Raw genomic sequence first — 18204 nt, forward strand, 5'->3', positions numbered from 1 at the left:
AGGTCAATGTGCGGCCTTCAACACGGAGCCTTGGCTCACACCGAACAACAAGTTATAAAGGGCCCAAAATTACTAGTGTAAAACCATTCAAACGGGAAAACCAACGGTCTAATCTATAAAAAAAAAAACAAGAAACGAAAAACACGTATAAATTACATAAACAAACGACAACTACTGTACATCCGATTCCTGACTTGGGACAGGTGCAAACATTTGCAGCGGGATTAAACGTTTTAATGGTACCAAACCTTCTTTCCTTTTTCTGAAACAATAGCATAACATCACAACATAGAAAAACACTCGATAAAATATCAATTGGCAGGCTTAACTCAATGAAAAAACGTAAATTAACACACTATGAACGAATAAATCTGATCTGCGATATCTGAATGCAAATTCATAGTTAATAAAATATTAGGGACAAACATTCAAGGCCCTGCAAAAAGTAAACAAACAAGTCCAAACAAAGCCATGGCAAGACACCTACGAGAAATATTTATATCGAAGAATCGCAATTTTGTAAATCTTGTATCATTGAAGTACGATGTAGTGCCTTCTTATTTGCATATGTTTGATATAGTATAATCTTCGTCGATCTTTTAAGTTTTAGCTGATGCCTAAACAAAAATATGTACTAGTTCAGTGAAAATGGACGTCACATTAAAACATTGAAGTTTGAGTATCGACATACAAAAAAAATCATTTCTCTGATTTTAGTAGTATATAAACAAAACAAAATGTTCTCGCTTAATATATCATATGTCATTTTTCCTCTCTTTCATTACAACTCATCTTTAATTATTTGTTGATCGTCGCCATCTTGTTCATCTTCTTTGACGATGTAAGCATCATCAGTGTCAGTGTATTGACCAGGGTGGCCATCTTGTTCATCTTGCTGGACGATGTAAGCATCATTAGTATCAGTGTAGTGACCAGGGTGACCACCATACCAAGCTGGTTCTACTAACAATGGATTTGTTGATAAGGCAATCAGATTTCTTGGAAAGAAATGTTTGTTCCAGGACTGGCTGCAATCATACAATAGATTTACTGTTGTCACTTAGCACTGAAGATATTTAACTAAATCATCCAATAGTATAGGCGTGTATTAAGAAAGTTCTTTTGTTTTGATTTTTAGTAAATGTGCTTTAAGAATGAATGTTTCTAGATATTATTAACTGCTAATAGTCTTAGATAATTGCGTTTTGGGTTATTTTGTAAAGCTTTTTTTTACTCCTTATTCAGTCCTTCAAGCATGATGTTCAACTGATTTTTACATCCTTGTTGTGCTGTTACGCTTATGTCTAACATTAAGGGAGGATTGAACTCTGAAAAAGTTGTTTCATCTCGCCACATACTTTATGTACATGTCCTAAGTACATGGTTGTCCTTTTTTGCTGTCTGTCAAGGTTTTCTTTTAGCTATTTTTTGGTGTGTTTTTTTTTTTATTGTTTTAGCTCATAAGTTTTCTCTTGTGAATTGCTACATATTTTGTCATGCTGTGACTTTTTTGTAGTTTCCGATGCGGTATTGGTTTTAATCATTGTTGAAGGACGTACGGTGACCTATATTGTAGTTGTTTACATCATCATCACTAAATGTCTTTGGCTGAAACAAATTTATTTGCAATCTATAAACATTTATTTATTTTCATAGTGTAGTATTAGTAATTTCCAATTGAACGTAAATAAGGCAGATCGTATATCAAATAGTCAGTAATCAAAGTGCTTTTGATACGTTTCGAATAAAAAAAAAATATATTTGAGGCATATCATTTTGGCTAGTTTTATGTTACTAAAAGATTTTCGCTAAATATAAAGGTAGGAACGCAGACTGTTTAAATTTTCAAACATTGTTCTGTAACATTTAGTAAACAATACAGTAGTATCGTCATCCATTTGTTTCTAACTTACTGAATTATAATGTGTTATCTTGAATTTTACACTCATATTGTAGTGAACCCTTTCTTTTAACAATGTGTTAGAACTATTTTACCTTAATTCATAAATGTACTATGTGACATATTCTATCAACAAATTTACCAGAACAACAAGTTTTAACTTCATTTTTACAATCCATGAACCAATTCTATATTTATGTATATTATACCAGGCGTGGGTCCAGTCATTTTGCAAATGGAGGCTCAAACCACGGAACACCATGAAACGTTCACATATTTAAAATATAAAATCGAGGGGGTAAAATCGAGTAAAAAAGGAAGTTCCCAATCTTCGACTCCCTTCTGTATCCACTCCATGCATACTCGAATGATCGGTAGTATATAAATATTTCAGGGAATTTCGATTATTTGTTTGCATCACATAAAATTTCTTTTTTTAACCAAATTTATTTTAACCCTAGGCTTACTTACTCTCCTTCTGGATTCTTATCAAACATAGTGGGTAAAAATTCGTCTAAAGTAATCATCTTTGTCAGTGGTTTCTGGTGAAGTAATTTCTTGACACCTTTATTAGTAATTGCATAAGCTACTGTCCAGTATGAGTAGTTAGGCCACACAAGATAATAACTATCATTTACTGGACGTTCGTCTTCAGATTTGAGTATTTTACGCCCGAGATATCTGTAAAAAAAACACATTGTTTATTGGATTTTAATAACTATCTTTGCCAATTATTCACAACATCATTTTGCTGCCAATAAGCGAAAAAAAAAGCTGCAGCAGATTGTTTCTTTTCAATCAACAATCTCCTAATTGTACACGTTAGTGTCTGAGGAAATACAATATTTTGTCTTTGTCTTATCCTACAGTTTCCAAACTTTTTGCTATTGCCGTTTCAAACGAATTCCAAATCTTGCCTCTGGTGACCAACTTATTGTTATTTTTGTCAAGTGTAAATCACTTGTCATTATGTTTTTAGAGATTATATTTTTTAGAGATAATATTTTTAGAGGATATGTTTTATAGATTATGCAATCCACGTAAAGTTCCTAGCAATAGACAAATGGATGAACAGAGGCAAAGTGACGAAATCTCAAATGACGAAATTGAGTCATGTGAGCAAAACATATACATTTTAGTATGTTCATAGTGAGAAGTGAATAAACTTTATAGCAAGGTAGTTGCCATTTCGATATCAGATTTGATGGTACAATATCTAAGACCCACATTTGAAAGACAAGCATGCATACCTAGCATTTCTCTAGTCTGTGAATACGTTCCCAAGAGGATCTACGTATATAGTATCTATCATACTGCTCAATAAACTATGTCATATGCTAAAAGTATGACTTCCTATGGGAACACACACACATGTATGACCTTTAAAAAATTAAAATTGTAGATGGCATATGTCTGGTGGTGTATAGTGATACAATTTTATGTATTTTGTACGTTCGTGATAGTTTTGGTTTCCATGACGTCATTCAACTAGTTGACCAATCAAACAAAATGTCCATAAATCCGTAAATCAAATAAGAACAAGGAAAAGACAGGCGTTGGACATGTGAGGATTGAGATTTCTATGTTTTAGAAATAATATTAAAGCGATAAACCTGTTCTGATATAAAAGACCATAAATGTTATTCAAACATTCAAATGAGTTGTCAATATAAAACTTACAATAAATCCCAGTTTGAAACAAACTCTTGTACATCAGCAAATATTCTCCCCCATTTTCGTCTGAACATTGGTGTAAATTTTGCATCATCTTCCAGTATTAGTGCCCTTTTATATCCGTTCTTTTCAATCTAACACATGAAAATAAAACACGATTGCGTTTGTTTATACATTTATTTTACAATAAATATATAACTATTAAAAAAAGATGTGGTATGATTGCGAATGAGACTACTCTCAACCAGAGACCAAATGACGCAGAAGTAAGCATCTATATGCTACCTTACGGATTTCAACAATGAGTAAAACCCATACTGCATTTTTCAGTTTCACGTTAATTTTTTTATCAATTCTCGTGTGCACTAAAAGTGTTTCGCCGGATATACCTGTGATTAGGTATTACAGATGACGATAGATAAAACTTGAATTTAAACATATTAAAGAATGTAAAACGTATCAAACAAAGCAGACTGACAACCGCCATCGTCAACTGGAAACATTCCATGACGATGGAGAAACTTAATTTACCCCATGTAGTTTGTAAATTTATACTGTAATTATTATGATTAATTATAAACTAAAGATTTACATCGAAAATGCATCATACATGCCACTTATATTACCGACATTCTACATACGTTTCTTTTCGCTTTCGCATAAAATTAAAAGAGTAAACAAATTGAAATAAGAAAACTTACATCTTTCCAAATCTTATAATGGCTCAGGAAACACCCAACTTCACCAAATGTCATCGGTCTGAAGATAAATAGGAAATAAAAAAAAACCTAAAAAATCTATTTGATAAATCATTTAATATGAAGGCCGTACCTTAACCCATAATGGTTTACTTTTATAAATTGTTACTTGGATGAAGAGTTGTCTCATTGGCACTCATACCACATCTTCCTTTACCTAAATGACAGGAGTTCATTCCCAACACATTCGAACAATGACCTGACATGTGTGCAGAAACACCAAATACTAGGGGTCCAGTCCTGAAACATTCGAATAATGACTTGATACATATAAAGTTTGTTCTTATGTTGTGCTGTTACATTACTGTCCCATGTTAGGGGGGGTTGAGTGCGCACACACATGATTAACCCTGTCACATTCTTTATACGCCTTGTCCCAAGTCAGGAATCTAGTTAGTAGTTATCTTTGATTCATGACTATCATCTTTGATTTTCCTAAATTCTTTTTCTTTAATATCGGCCGTATCATGTCGGGGCCTTTTATAGCCGACTATATGGTATGGATTTTATTCATTGTTGAAGTCCGTACGCTTGCCTGTTATTGCTTGCACTCACTTCTTTTGAACTTTGGTGGATATTTGTCTCATTGGCAATCATACCAAATCTTCTTATTGTTATAGTATTAGCATGAGAACACACACTACCTTTGTAAATAAGGATCCAGATATCCAGGAAGCAATGTCACCCCGGCATGATCTAGATAGTCTTTTGTCATGTTCCTATAGGAAAACAGCATAAAACATAGTTTGGATAAAAATATCATGTAAAGATATTTAAAAAAAACGAACTTAAAATAAATCTTTTCTATTTCTATAGTCAAACAAATCTTAAACCGTACCCTTTTCTGTTCCTAGAACTAAACCAAACTTATACATAAATCTTTTCTATTTCTTAAGTCAAACAAGTCTTCAACCTCACCCTTTTCTGTTCCTAGAACTAAACCAAACTTATACATAAATCTTTTCTATTTCTTAAGTCAAACAAGTCTTCAACCTCACCCTTTTCTGTTCCTAGAACTAAACCAAACGTATACATAAATTTCTACTTCTAGAGTCAAACCAAACTTAAACCTTACTTTTTCTGTTCCTAGAGCTAAACCAAACTTAAACATCAATCTTTTCTATTTCTAGAGTCAAACAAATCTTAAACCTTACTTTTTCTGTTCCTAGAACTAAACCAAACGTATACATAAATTTCTACTTCTAGAGTCAAATCAAACTTAAACCTTACCTTTTTATGTTGCTATTAGAACCAAACCAAACTTAAACATAAATCTCTACTTCTAGAGCCAAACCAAATTTAAACCTTACCTTTTTTTATTTCTAAAGCAAAACCGAACTTTAACCCAACTGTTTTTTATGCCCCATTTATGGACATTATTTTTCTGGTCTGTGTGTGCGTCCGTCCGTTCGTTCACCGTTCGTCCGTCTTCAGGTTAAAGTTTTTGGTCGAGATAGATTTTAATGAAGTTGAAGTCCAATCAACTTGAAACTTAGTACATATGTTCCCTATGATATGATCTTTCTAATGTTAATGCCAAATTAGAGATTTTCTCCCATTTTCACGGTCCACTGAACATAGAAAATGATAGTGCGGATGGGGCATCCGTGTACATGGGACACATTCTTGTTTTATTCCTAGCACCAGAACCAAGCTTAACAATCCTTTCTATTGCTTAAGCAAACCAAAAATTAAAAAAAAACTAAGCCGTTTCTATTTTTAGAGCCAAACCAAACTTAAACCCAGCACTTTTTCTGTTTCTAGAGCCAAACCCAACTTGAACCCAACCCTTTTCTATTCATAGAGCCAAATCAAACTTAAACTATCCTTTCTATTTCACTAATTGAACTCTTACTAAAATTGATAAAACATGATTGATAATAGCCAATATAACAAGAAAATGCCATTTCTATAGTCAGTCAATAGGTCTTATAACGAAGATCAAACATAGTACATCCTAAAGCAAGTTCAGGAGTACCAATAGCGTAAATGTTAGGTATTTTATCTGAAATGTGTGGCTTTTAATGCCTTTTTAGTCATGTTTACCAACTTATATATATCTGACATACTCACTGTCCATCAACAGCTTCCCAGAATGTAACATTTAATTTTAATTTATTGAAAATAGTAACCAAACGTTCTCTTCGTTCGGGCCTCCTCTTAAGGTTCACCACATAGATCTAAAACAAAAATTTTAATATCTAAATCTGAATTGGAAATAATTTTATTCTATCTATTGATTGTTTTTTGCATAGGCCAATATGTCATACCTGTTGAGGACGAGTTATTCTGTTTTATTGTATGTTTAACACTGCTTTGGTTACCATGGAGTTGATGCGAATGATACAGCTGTACATTAAACTGGTCAATATTTGTCTATCAAATAATTGATTCAAGTTAACGTTGGTATCTTCAACAAAAGTTGGTTGACTCTAGATATCAAGCTCATCATCTACATGTAGTACGTCAAAACCGTAAGAGTCATAAGTGTGTGGGTTCATACAATATATGTAGCTACCCATAAATGTATAATGTTGTCTAACAACAATTGTTTTTATTGCAGATCTAAACCATGGCTTTTATCTTTTGACAGATGATACAGGTACTGTTATATATTTCATCAAATTTGGGCATTTAAGAAGAGATATATTTTAGATATGGTACAGATCTTGTTAGTTTGAATTTCTCATGCCATTTTCTAACATTTAAAGCCAAGATAACATGAAATGTTTTTGTTACTTAAAAGTGTTTGCAACAAGTTTCCATGAGGAGTTGGTATGCCGTAAATACTACACGGATTTCCTTAAGAATGAATTAAACATTCAACTATATTCAAGGTCGTACTCCTCTAAAATAATCAAATAGTCAATAATCATGTTACTACCACAGCTTATCTCAAGACCTCCGTTGAACATTTGAATGTCCAAACTAAGATATCGTTTCATCTTGACATCATGTAAGTTTTCAACTACGAATCTTTCAACGCTTACAAAGAATTCCTTTACAACTATGATCATAGATTTTTTAATAAACCATATGCAAATACTGGAATAAACTTTTTTTGGTATGTAAAATCTTCTTTAGATGTCTTAGATAAATAAGGTGCTTTCGATAATACTTTTGATTCGGTTGACAGTTTTTACTTTTTCACTCTTTTTACTACACTTTCACAAAATCTCATCAAACAACAGTGGACGTTTGATGAATCTGACTCCTAATACAATGTATGTATATAATTATTAAATGAAACTCATATAAAGCCCTCATATTACAGTAATGAGAAAGGTAGACATGCTTCATATTTTATAGTGTGTATTTTTATGGTTGTAACGTTACACTAATTCTGTAGGGTGAAAGTTGACGACTGTTAAAACATTTTAAACCCGCGGCATTTGTTTGCACATGGTCTGTCCGAAGTTAGGAATCTGATGTTCAGTAGTTGTCGTTTGTTGATGTGGTTCATACGTGTGTCTCGTTTTTTATTTAAATGGTTTTCCCCTTTGAATGATTTTACACTAATTATTTTGGGACCCTTTAAACTTTCTCCAGTTGATCCAAACTTTCTTTTCTGTGTGAGACAAGGCTCCGTGTTGTAGACCGTTCTGTGTGAGACAAGGCTCCATGTTGTAGACCGTTCTGTGTGAGACAAGGCTCCATGTTGTAGAATGTACTGTGATGAGATGATTAAACTTGTTAAATCTCCCCTCAACAGCATTTTAATACGTTTCGGCAATAAATATTCAAAAGAAGATGTGATATGATTGTCAATCAGACAACTCTACATAAGAGACCAAAATGACAAATAAATTAACAGCTACAGGTCACCGTACGATCTTCAACACAAGCCTACAACGCTTAGTCAGCTATAAAAGGCCCCGAAATCGCAAAAGTAAAAAAATTCCAACGAGAGAACTAACGGCCAAATTATTGTACAAAAAAGGAACAAAAAAACAAATATGTAACACAGCAACAAATTACAGGCTCCTGACTCCGGCCAGACACATACATACAGAATGTGGAGGGGTTAAACATGTTATCGGGATCCCAACCCTCCCTTTTACCTGGGACAGTAGTATAACAGTATAATAAAGTCTATCGGTTGGTTGTATGTATTCCTATGGGCACAAATTGTATCCCTTTAATAGATGACTTATTTCTGTATTATTTTGAATCACATTTTCTTGCCAACCTCAGCAACACTAAAGTTATCTTGATGGCATTTTTTATCGTTGAATAATCGAGACTTCTCTTAATATTCTGCCAAATTTCACCGAATATTTTTACTTTAAGGTAGATGGGGTGTCTAAATTATAATCCATAGAATCTTTTAATAATTTGCCAAAATGTAGTTCATATCCTGCTTGTTTAAAAACATTAATAAAAAGAATGGGTCACCGGACTTATTTTCACCCTACAGGGTGTTCAAAATTGTCAAGATTTTGTATAGATTATGCATGGAAAACCCATTTTTCCGCCATAAAACGCAAACCACACCATAGAATTTTGAGATAAAATATGAGAAGATAGCTTCAATATTATGCTTTCAGATAAGAAAAAGAAAAAATGGGGTCACCGGACTCGTTTTCTTGCTACATGTAAAAATGGGTAAATTCCTAACACATTCTATTGTAAAAGTAACACTATCTGGATTATCTGCCCTTGCATTTGAGTTGCCTCCCCTTATTTGACAAAGTTGGAAAAAAATGAATCAAACAAAAGAATTCTTATTTTTGTAAAATACAATCATAAATATGATCAAACATGACATTTTCTATATTATAATGAAAATTCTTACACATGAATTACCTATTACTATAAAAATTTGCACATTTCATCAAAGATCTAGACCTTGTTTTCTAGTATTTCAAAATCCAAGATGGAGGAAGATACCCTATCTACCTTAAAATCAATCAGATATCAATCGCAATACATGTTTATCTTGATATAGACGTTGTAGTTAAACACGAGAAACGTCATTAAAAAAAGGTATATCAATTCGTTTGTTATTCCGGTGTCTGTAGTGACGTTTTGGATTTGATTGAGCATAATCTATGTAGTACTGGTATATCGTTAAGTTAGGGACATCGTTACGAACCTCATCGAATCCTATTTTATCGGGAAGAAAAACCTCTATAGATTCTGATTGATGATCTGCAATATTAAATAGGTATATTTAATAAGCTGTAATTAATAAAAAAAAAAAAACAAAAAAACAATATGGTATAAAATTTGTTTTAAATTTATTATTTTTCTAGAAATAGTGATGACAAATCCCGATATTATGTGGAACATCTATAACATTGACTACCAAAACAATAAATATACAGTATGCATGCGATATTTAAATAAAAGTAACTCAAACAATTGATATTTATATACATGAGAGAGATGACTATTGATTTAGCACCAATAATTTTTTTTATCAACTGTGACATTTTAAAAAGATTAGACTTGAATATTGACAAAATGGGAATACAAAACTAGAGCTTAAAATCTAGTCACAGAATAGTAAATCAAAAGGATTATATATAACTCATCGATTATATTGTGATATGGCAGATCACAGAATAGTAAATCAAAAGGCATATATATCTATACTATTAAACGAGAAGACCTCATTTTGGGTGTCGCTTCTCTTCTTTCCACAATAAATTAATCAACACGCCTCTGTGTCCTATAGGTACAGTGCATAGTCGCATTTGTCATCCATCTATACTATTAAACGAGAAGACCTCATTTTGGGTGTCGCTTCTCTTCTTTCCACAATAAATTAATCAACACGCCTCTGTGTCCTATAGGTACAGTGCATAGTCGCATTTGTCATCCATTCATATGATTTTTCAGATTGAGTTATTTTGGGAGAAAAACGAGAAAAAAGGCATCCGGATAATGTCCCGTCATTGGACGAAATTTTAAGTCAGATTAGACTTCCGGTTTGCGTTTTTCTGTATACTTTGAACAAACATATACAAAGAATAAAGTGTATTTTCAGAATTCTATCTGCTATCATTTTCAAGTTTACTATCTACGGCGGTCACAGAGTTTATTAAATAGAGAGAGTCTGTATACCATATCAATGACCACCATGGATCGATTAGTAAACTTAGAATTTACTATCTACGGCGGTCACAGACTTTATTAAATAGAGAGAGTCTGTATACTCACTTGTGTATACTATACCAATGACCACCATGAATCGATTAGTAAACTTAGAATTGAAAGTAAATACACTATATTTATATAGTTACTGTAATGAATGTTCATAATATACAGATAAGCGCTAAAAATATTCATGTGAACTTTTGATACCTTTTCTAAAATTCTCCAGGCATTAAATCTTTTACAAAATTCATTGATTACAAAGGAAAAAGAAGATGTGGTATGATTGCCATGTTGAGACAACTCTAGATAAGCACTAAAAATATTCATGTGAACTTTTGATACCTTTTCTAAAATTCTCCAGTCATTAAATCTTTTCATTGATTACAAAAAAAAAAAGAAGATGTGGTATGATTGCCATGTTGAGACAACTCTCCACAAGAGACCAATATGACACAGAAATTAACAACTATAGGTCACCGTACGACCTTCAACAACGAGCAAAGCCCATACCCCATACTCAGCTTTAAAAGGCCCCGAACTGACAATGTAAAACAATCAGTCAAACCAGAAAACTAGCGGCCTTATTTATGCAAAAAAAAATGAACGAAAAACGAATATGTAACACATAAACAAACGACAACCACTGAATTACAGGCTCCTTACTTAAATGTTCATAACATACTAAATGTATGTTCATATTGAAATTGATAGAAAACCAAAAATTGGGAATTTTGGAAATAATGACCTATGACTTATGATACTTTTGCTGAAATTCTCCAGTCATTCAATATTTTACAAAATTCTTCCAAAAACACTTTACATACTTTAAACTACGCTCTGAATGACCGCGATTTCGCGGGTGTGTTCTAGTATATATATATAACTCATCGATTATATTGTGATATGGCAGATTGTTATCACCTAGAAGACATTGTCAACTGAGGCGAAGCAAAGTTTAAAATTTAATGCCTTTGAAGAAATGGTTTGTTCTAATTTAGATACATGCAAAGAAAAAATGGATTCAATAATTAATCTGTGGAGGATCAGAAACCTTTCCTTGATCGATAAAATTGTAATTCTTAAATCACTTGCAAGCTTATTTATTTCATTTCATCTACACATGTACCAAAATCTTATGCAATTAAAATACAACGTGATATTAAAAGTTTTTCAAGTTATTCAAAAGTCGCCTAGCGAGGGGGGTCTGTAAGCCTCAAATTTTGAAGCACAGCTGTTATCCTTTCGTATTATGTGGGGGAAAAGATTTCTGTCAGAACATGACTCCAACATTTGTCCAAATGAAAACATGTTTCCAAAGCATTTTTTTCCCTTTTTGACTTAGAGGATTTGTTTATGAGCAGATGTGAATTTGAAATTTAAAAGCACCTCTTTTTTTATATAGAAATGTTATCTGCTTGGAAACGTTTCAAGGGTATTTTCATCCCATTAAATGCATTTTATGTTGGATAAGAATTTATTTGGTTCAATCCGATTATCAAAATTGATAAAACGAGTATTTTTTACAGATCTTGGTACATGAAAGGCATAAGGTTCATCAATGATATTGTAGATGATAAAGGCCAATTTCTGTCTCGTAACAAAAAATATAACCTGAGTGTTACTTTTGTAGACATTCTATCTATTAAGCTAGCTATACCACGTGACTGGAAAGATTTGTTATTACAACAACACATGGCACCTAACAGCAACTCATTTGGATTCGTTTTTGAGCATGAGAATAAAAAAAAATGCCTATCAGTAAATTATTTGCTAAAGATGTATATTCACTTTTTATCGATCGGGGAAGTGTTTCTCCTATTTCACAACAAAGGTAGGAAGAAAGTTTTAATATAGAAATTAGTGACGAAAAATGGAAAAATATTTATTCACTAGCTTTTAAAAGTACTATAGAAAGCAAACTACAAGCTTTCCAATATACATTGTTACACAGAATAGTCTCACATAATTATCTTCTTAAAAATTTAAACTTTCCTCAACTAATGAATGTGCCAGTTGTAAAGAAATAGAAACTATAGAGCATAAATGTTTTGAATGTATAAAATTAAAAGCAATTTTGGAGAGAATTTTCTAATTGGTGGTATTTAGTATTGAAGTAAAGATATTTTTGAATAAAGACAGTGTTTTTTTTTTTGGTGTATTGAATTCTGAAAACGTAATTTTACATTATTGTATTCTACAAGCAAAGTATTATATTAATTATGTAAAGAGCACACAAATAGACAGACTGTTAATATCTATGCAAGCTTTTCTTAATTTCTGAAAAGACGTCTGGAGATATTAGAATATTTACATCTTTCTAAAGACAAACACGAGTCATTTGTCAACAGATGGGGGAGGGGGGAGGTTATGGAAGTTATTTAATTAAATTTATTTTTAATATGATTATATTATAATGTATTCCAAATAGATATAGGAAGATGTGGTGTGAGTGCCAATGAGACAACTCTCCATCCAAATAACAATTTAAAAAAAAAGTAAACCATTATAGGTCAATGTACGGCCTTCAACACGGAGCCTTGGCTCACACCGAACAACAAGCTATAAAGGGCCCCAAAATTACTAGACTAGTGTAAAACCATTCAAACGGGAAAACCAACGGTCTAATCTATAAAAAAAAAAGAGAAACGAGAAACACGTATAAATTACATAAACAAACGACAACTACTGTACATCAGATTCCTGACTTAGGACAGGTGCAAACATTTGCAGCGGGATTAAACGTTTTAATGGATCCAAACCTTCTCCCTTTTTCTGAAACAATAGCATAACATCACAACATAGAAAAACACACGATAATTCTTACGACGTATCATATATTGAGTATTCACATCACTAACTTGTAAATTTTTACTATGTCTTATTTGCATAATATCAATTGTATAACAATGCCATGCATGTCATGTCATACACTTATGTCTTGTAAAAATGTATGTATGCACTATAGTTTGAACACCAAAAAGATCAATAAAAAATATTAAAAAAAATAATACATTATAATGTATCTAAGACTTTTAAAAGACGGTGTGCATAAAGCTGAGTCCACAAACGTAATGTCTTCAAATTACTAAAATCATTTACGACGTCGGCATTTCCCCCCAGAAAACGAAAGCGTAACAAAAACACTGGACACTTAGTTTATAACACAATTTTTAAAATAAACGTTCAACATATTCCTTTCTTTCGTACAACAAAGCACAGCAAATGCACATTCTGGAAATCTAAAAAAATATATGCTAAGAGCATTGTAATGGAAATAATAAGCGACTATGCCGTGGACCCTATTTAGAAAATAGCGTTAAAACGTCATTTCTTTACACTGTAACATAATAGCTGGACATTTAAAAAATGTTAAAAAAGTTAAAATTAAAAAAGTTCAGCCAGGACTATCGAATCATTTATAATTTGCAGATTTTTCTTAAACCCCTTTAAATGCACATTTTGAATATTAAGTCTATTTTGAAATCTATACTATTAAACGAGAAGACCTCATTTTGGGTGTCGCTTCTCTTCTTTCCACAATAAATTAATCAACACGCCTCTGTGTCCTATAGGTACAGTGCATAGTCGCATTTGTCATCCATTCACATGATTATTCAGATTGAGTTATTTTGGGAGAAAAACGAGAAAAAGGCATCCGGATATTGTCCCGTCATTGGACGAAATTTTAAGTCAGATTAGACTTCCGGTTTGCGTTTTTCTGTATACTTTGAACATACATATACTACAAATTTAACTTTATAAAGTGTATTTTAATTCTATCTGCTATCATTTTCAAGTTTACTATCCACGGCGGTCACAGAGTTTATCAAATAGAGGGTCTGTATACTATATCAATGACCACCATGGATCGATTAGTAAACTTAGAATTGAAAGTAAATACACTTTAATTTATATAGTAATGAATGTTCATAATATACAGATAAGCGCTAAAATTATTCATGTGAACTTTTGATACCTTTTCTGAAATTCTCCGTCATTAAATCTTTTACAAAAGTCATTGATTACAAAAAAAAAGAAGATGTGGTATGATTGCCAAGTCGAGACAACTCTCCACAAGAGACCAAAATGACACAGAAATTAACAACTATAGGTCACCACACGGCCTTCAACACGAGCAAAGCCCATACCTATCCACGGCAGTCACAGAGTTTATTAAATAGAGGGTCTGTATACTATATCAATGACCACCAGGGATCGATTAGTAAACTTAGAATTGAAAGTAAATACACTTTATTTATATAGTAATGAATGTTCATAATATACAGATAAGCGCTAAAATTATTCATGTGAACTTTTGATACCTTTTCTGAAATTCTCCGTCATTAAATCTCTTACAAAATTCATTGATTACAAAAAAAAAGAAGATGTGGTATGATTGCCATGTCGAGACAACTCTCCACAAGAGACCAAAATGACACAGAAATTAACAACTATAGGTCACCATACGGCCTTCAACAACGAGCAAAGCCCATACCGCATACTCAGCTTTAAAAGGCCCCGAAATGACGATGTAAAACAATTCAAACGAGAAAACTAGCGGCCTTATTTGTGTACAAAAAATGAGCGAAAAACAAATATGTAACACATAAACAAACGACAACCACTGAATTACAGGCTCCTTACTTAAATGTTCACAACATACTAAAGGTATGTTCATATTGAAATTGATAGAAAAACAAAAATTAGGAACTTAGGAAATATAGGAGGAGGGATAAAAAAAAATATTTTCCTATCCCAAATAACCTATGACTCATGATACGTTTGCTGAAATTCTCCAGTCATTCAGTATTTTACAAAATTCTTCAAACAACACTTTACATACTTTAAACTACGATCTGAATGCCCGCGATTTCGCGGGTGTGTTCTAGTAAGAAATTAAAATAGCAAGTACAATTTTTTTTAACGATTCATCCATTTTCTGATAATATTAATCCTTCCAAATTGCTACTTCTTATACATCACGAACTACATTCCAAACGCATCAACCATGGCCGTTTTTTATTTTGTTTTTGGTGAAATTCGTATGACGCCATAGTCCGAATCCGAAAAATTCTATTGTACGAAAATGCAGGACAATAAGTTTCATTTGTACTAATTTCAGATAAAAAAAAATATTTTATGCTTATTTAATGTTACAAGTTTCATACATTTTTGCCGTTTTCTCCATGTTCGATTCATACTTTATAGGTTTAATTTTGATAACCTTTTTAATTATGTGGATTTTAATGGCTAGCTTTAATCATTTTATCATAAAAAAAACTTCCCATTTAATGATCATTTTCATTGGTGTCCTTTAATATTCAAATTGGTATAGTCACATGATACAAATAAACAAACATTAAAAGCACATGTATGTTGTTTTTGTTTTGTTTAGAAGGCCGTTACACTGCTTATACTTACTCCATCAGGTAATCAACACTTCAAAAAAATAAAATTAACATAGAGACCTAATGGGAAACTTTTTTAAATATTGACCAAAAATTATGAAATTAATAGTCAGAGTTCGTATATATCATATATTAACATACATCAAGGGAAAAATTATTAATTCATAAAAATGAATTTTTAAGAATTTTTTTCTGCAAATATATAGAAGTCAAATGGACAATATATCATATGAATTTGAATACAGTTGTTAATATTCTATTTACACTTTGTACATGTAATATGGAGAGAGGTTTTATAGGCTGTGCATGTTGCTCAAGCCTTTTCATATCTTTATGAATACAATATGTTTAAAATTAAACAGTTCAAACCAACTAAATGTAACAACACTACAAAGAACAGTAAAATTAACATCATCAAAGCAAAATCCTCCTTTTTTTTTTTTCTTTTTTTTGTCTTTTTTTTTTGTGTTTTGGTATGAAGAATCCCTTTGGAATTTCAAATATCAATATAAAATAATACAATGTCCACTTGTAACAATGAAGTTTGTTTGAGTATATAAATTGTCTATATATTTTCATATTTCAATAAGTGCAGTTGTTATAAGTCCTATAACAAAAACATTAAATCTACTACCATATATACAAATAACCACATCAGTATTTTTGGAAAGTCTTTGCGATGGGAAAATAACTTAAACAATTCTATTATGTATCGTATACAGAGTAGATACAAACTGGTTATCCAATAGTCAATGTCTAAGAAATTCTACTTAGATGTTGTATTTATACTTTATTACAATTCGTCGTTATTATTATCAGAGACATAATACAATCATATGTCTCTGGTATTACTTAGGAATACTCACATTTAGTATTCCCGTCACATCCATGGTCAACGTTCGTTCCAAATGCATCTGAAATTCAAACCCGTTACAGATGCATTGTTTACTCATATATGAACTATATATGTTTAAAGTACTATGTTTTTTTTTCTCGTCTGCCCGAAAAGTCCATTTGAGCTTTTGCACTTACAGTCCGTATTAAACTTTTTCGTGGCAAAGTGTTAAAAGTATCTTGATTTGCCCACTAACTATTTCATTGGTTTATTCCTTATATATACGCAACAGTAGGTTTCCGATGTTTAAAAGATTTATGGTCCTTAAATGAACAAGTTTTACTTATTTTCATTTTTATGTCTAGACTGACTCCAAAGCATCTATAAAATTTACAATAGATAGCTATAAACTGTACATGACAACTGTGATCAGTTAACTGTACATGACAACTGTGATCAGTAAACTGTATATGACAACTGTGATCAGTAAACTGTACATGACATCTGTAATCAGTAAAAAAAAGTAAGATCCACGAAAAGGCAATGTCAGAAACCACTGAATGACTCCTTACGGAGTTTTGGGGTTTTCTTTTTATGATTTTTTACTTTTTTTGTGTTTCAGGCAGCAAAACAAGATCTATTTAAGAGACTGAAACTGTTGGATGACTCAATAAGTACATACTTGTCCTGATGCTTTTTACAAAAGTTGTAGTTTTAGCCAATAATCTCGAAATGTACCAGATTTGTCTATTAGAGTATGTTATTTGTGATATCAAATTTGTGCATCCCCCTGTGACCGTGAGATGAAGAACAGCAATACAATAAGGTTTTGACAAGTGTGTTTAGGGGTGTGGTGTAATGTATTGGTACACAATATCCCTTTTAACATTACAACAATCAATAGATAAATAAACAAATACTATTAGTTTGCGTCTGTTTTGTGTAATTCAAAAAGGTTACTGAGAGTAGTTTGATTAGAACCTGTCAACTTGATTGTTTGACCCCTAAATTTGGGTCCGTATATTTATGTACTTACATCTAAACGATTGAATATACATGATTCCCATTAAACCAATAACAAACGTAATCACATTTGATTTTAACATCTTTAACCACTTCTAGTTTACCACTGAACAAGATAGAAACAATATGTTACTGACATATAGATATAGATAGGATTACAATAACCATTATAGCAATATAAAATTTTCATAAAGAGGTTTTTAATCGTAAACCTATCTTGATTTAGAAAAGAATGGTTTAAAAATCAATGTCTATCTACTTTTGTATTAAATAAATTTCCATCTGCACCTTTAATAGCTCATCATCATTAGATCTTGAAGTGGCAAGTTGCGTTAATCTAAAGTTTATTTCACAGTATAACAAACATTTTTTTATAACTAGTATACAAGTATTAACTGTATTGATGTCCTTGCTATTCTTAAGTTTTTAACATGACCGCCGGTTGATTGATTGATAGAAATGTACGTATTTATTTTTACACTCATATCTGGTCTCTTTGTTGCA

The 18204-nt window shown here is 31.8% G+C and overlaps 1 protein-coding gene across 1 annotated transcript; it reads right to left on the reverse strand.

The window, feature by feature from the left end:
* Positions 1-3576: 3576 nt before the first annotated feature.
* Positions 3577-9477, reverse strand: LOC143069848 (putative inactive glycosyltransferase 25 family member 3). The gene is made up of 5 exons (XM_076244652.1): positions 9428-9477; positions 6406-6512; positions 4977-5051; positions 4276-4333; positions 3577-3708 (listed from the first exon to the last, which is right to left on the reverse strand). Exons 3-5 carry the CDS (start codon positions 5045-5047, stop codon positions 3577-3579), a joined length of 261 nt encoding a protein of 86 aa, XP_076100767.1. The 5' UTR covers positions 5048-5051; positions 6406-6512; positions 9428-9477.
* Positions 9478-18204: the final 8727 nt, after the last annotated feature.

The sequence above is a fragment of the Mytilus galloprovincialis genome, chromosome 3, assembly GCF_965363235.1.
Source record: "Mytilus galloprovincialis chromosome 3, xbMytGall1.hap1.1, whole genome shotgun sequence".
Lineage (NCBI taxonomy): Eukaryota > Metazoa > Mollusca > Bivalvia > Mytilida > Mytilidae > Mytilus > Mytilus galloprovincialis.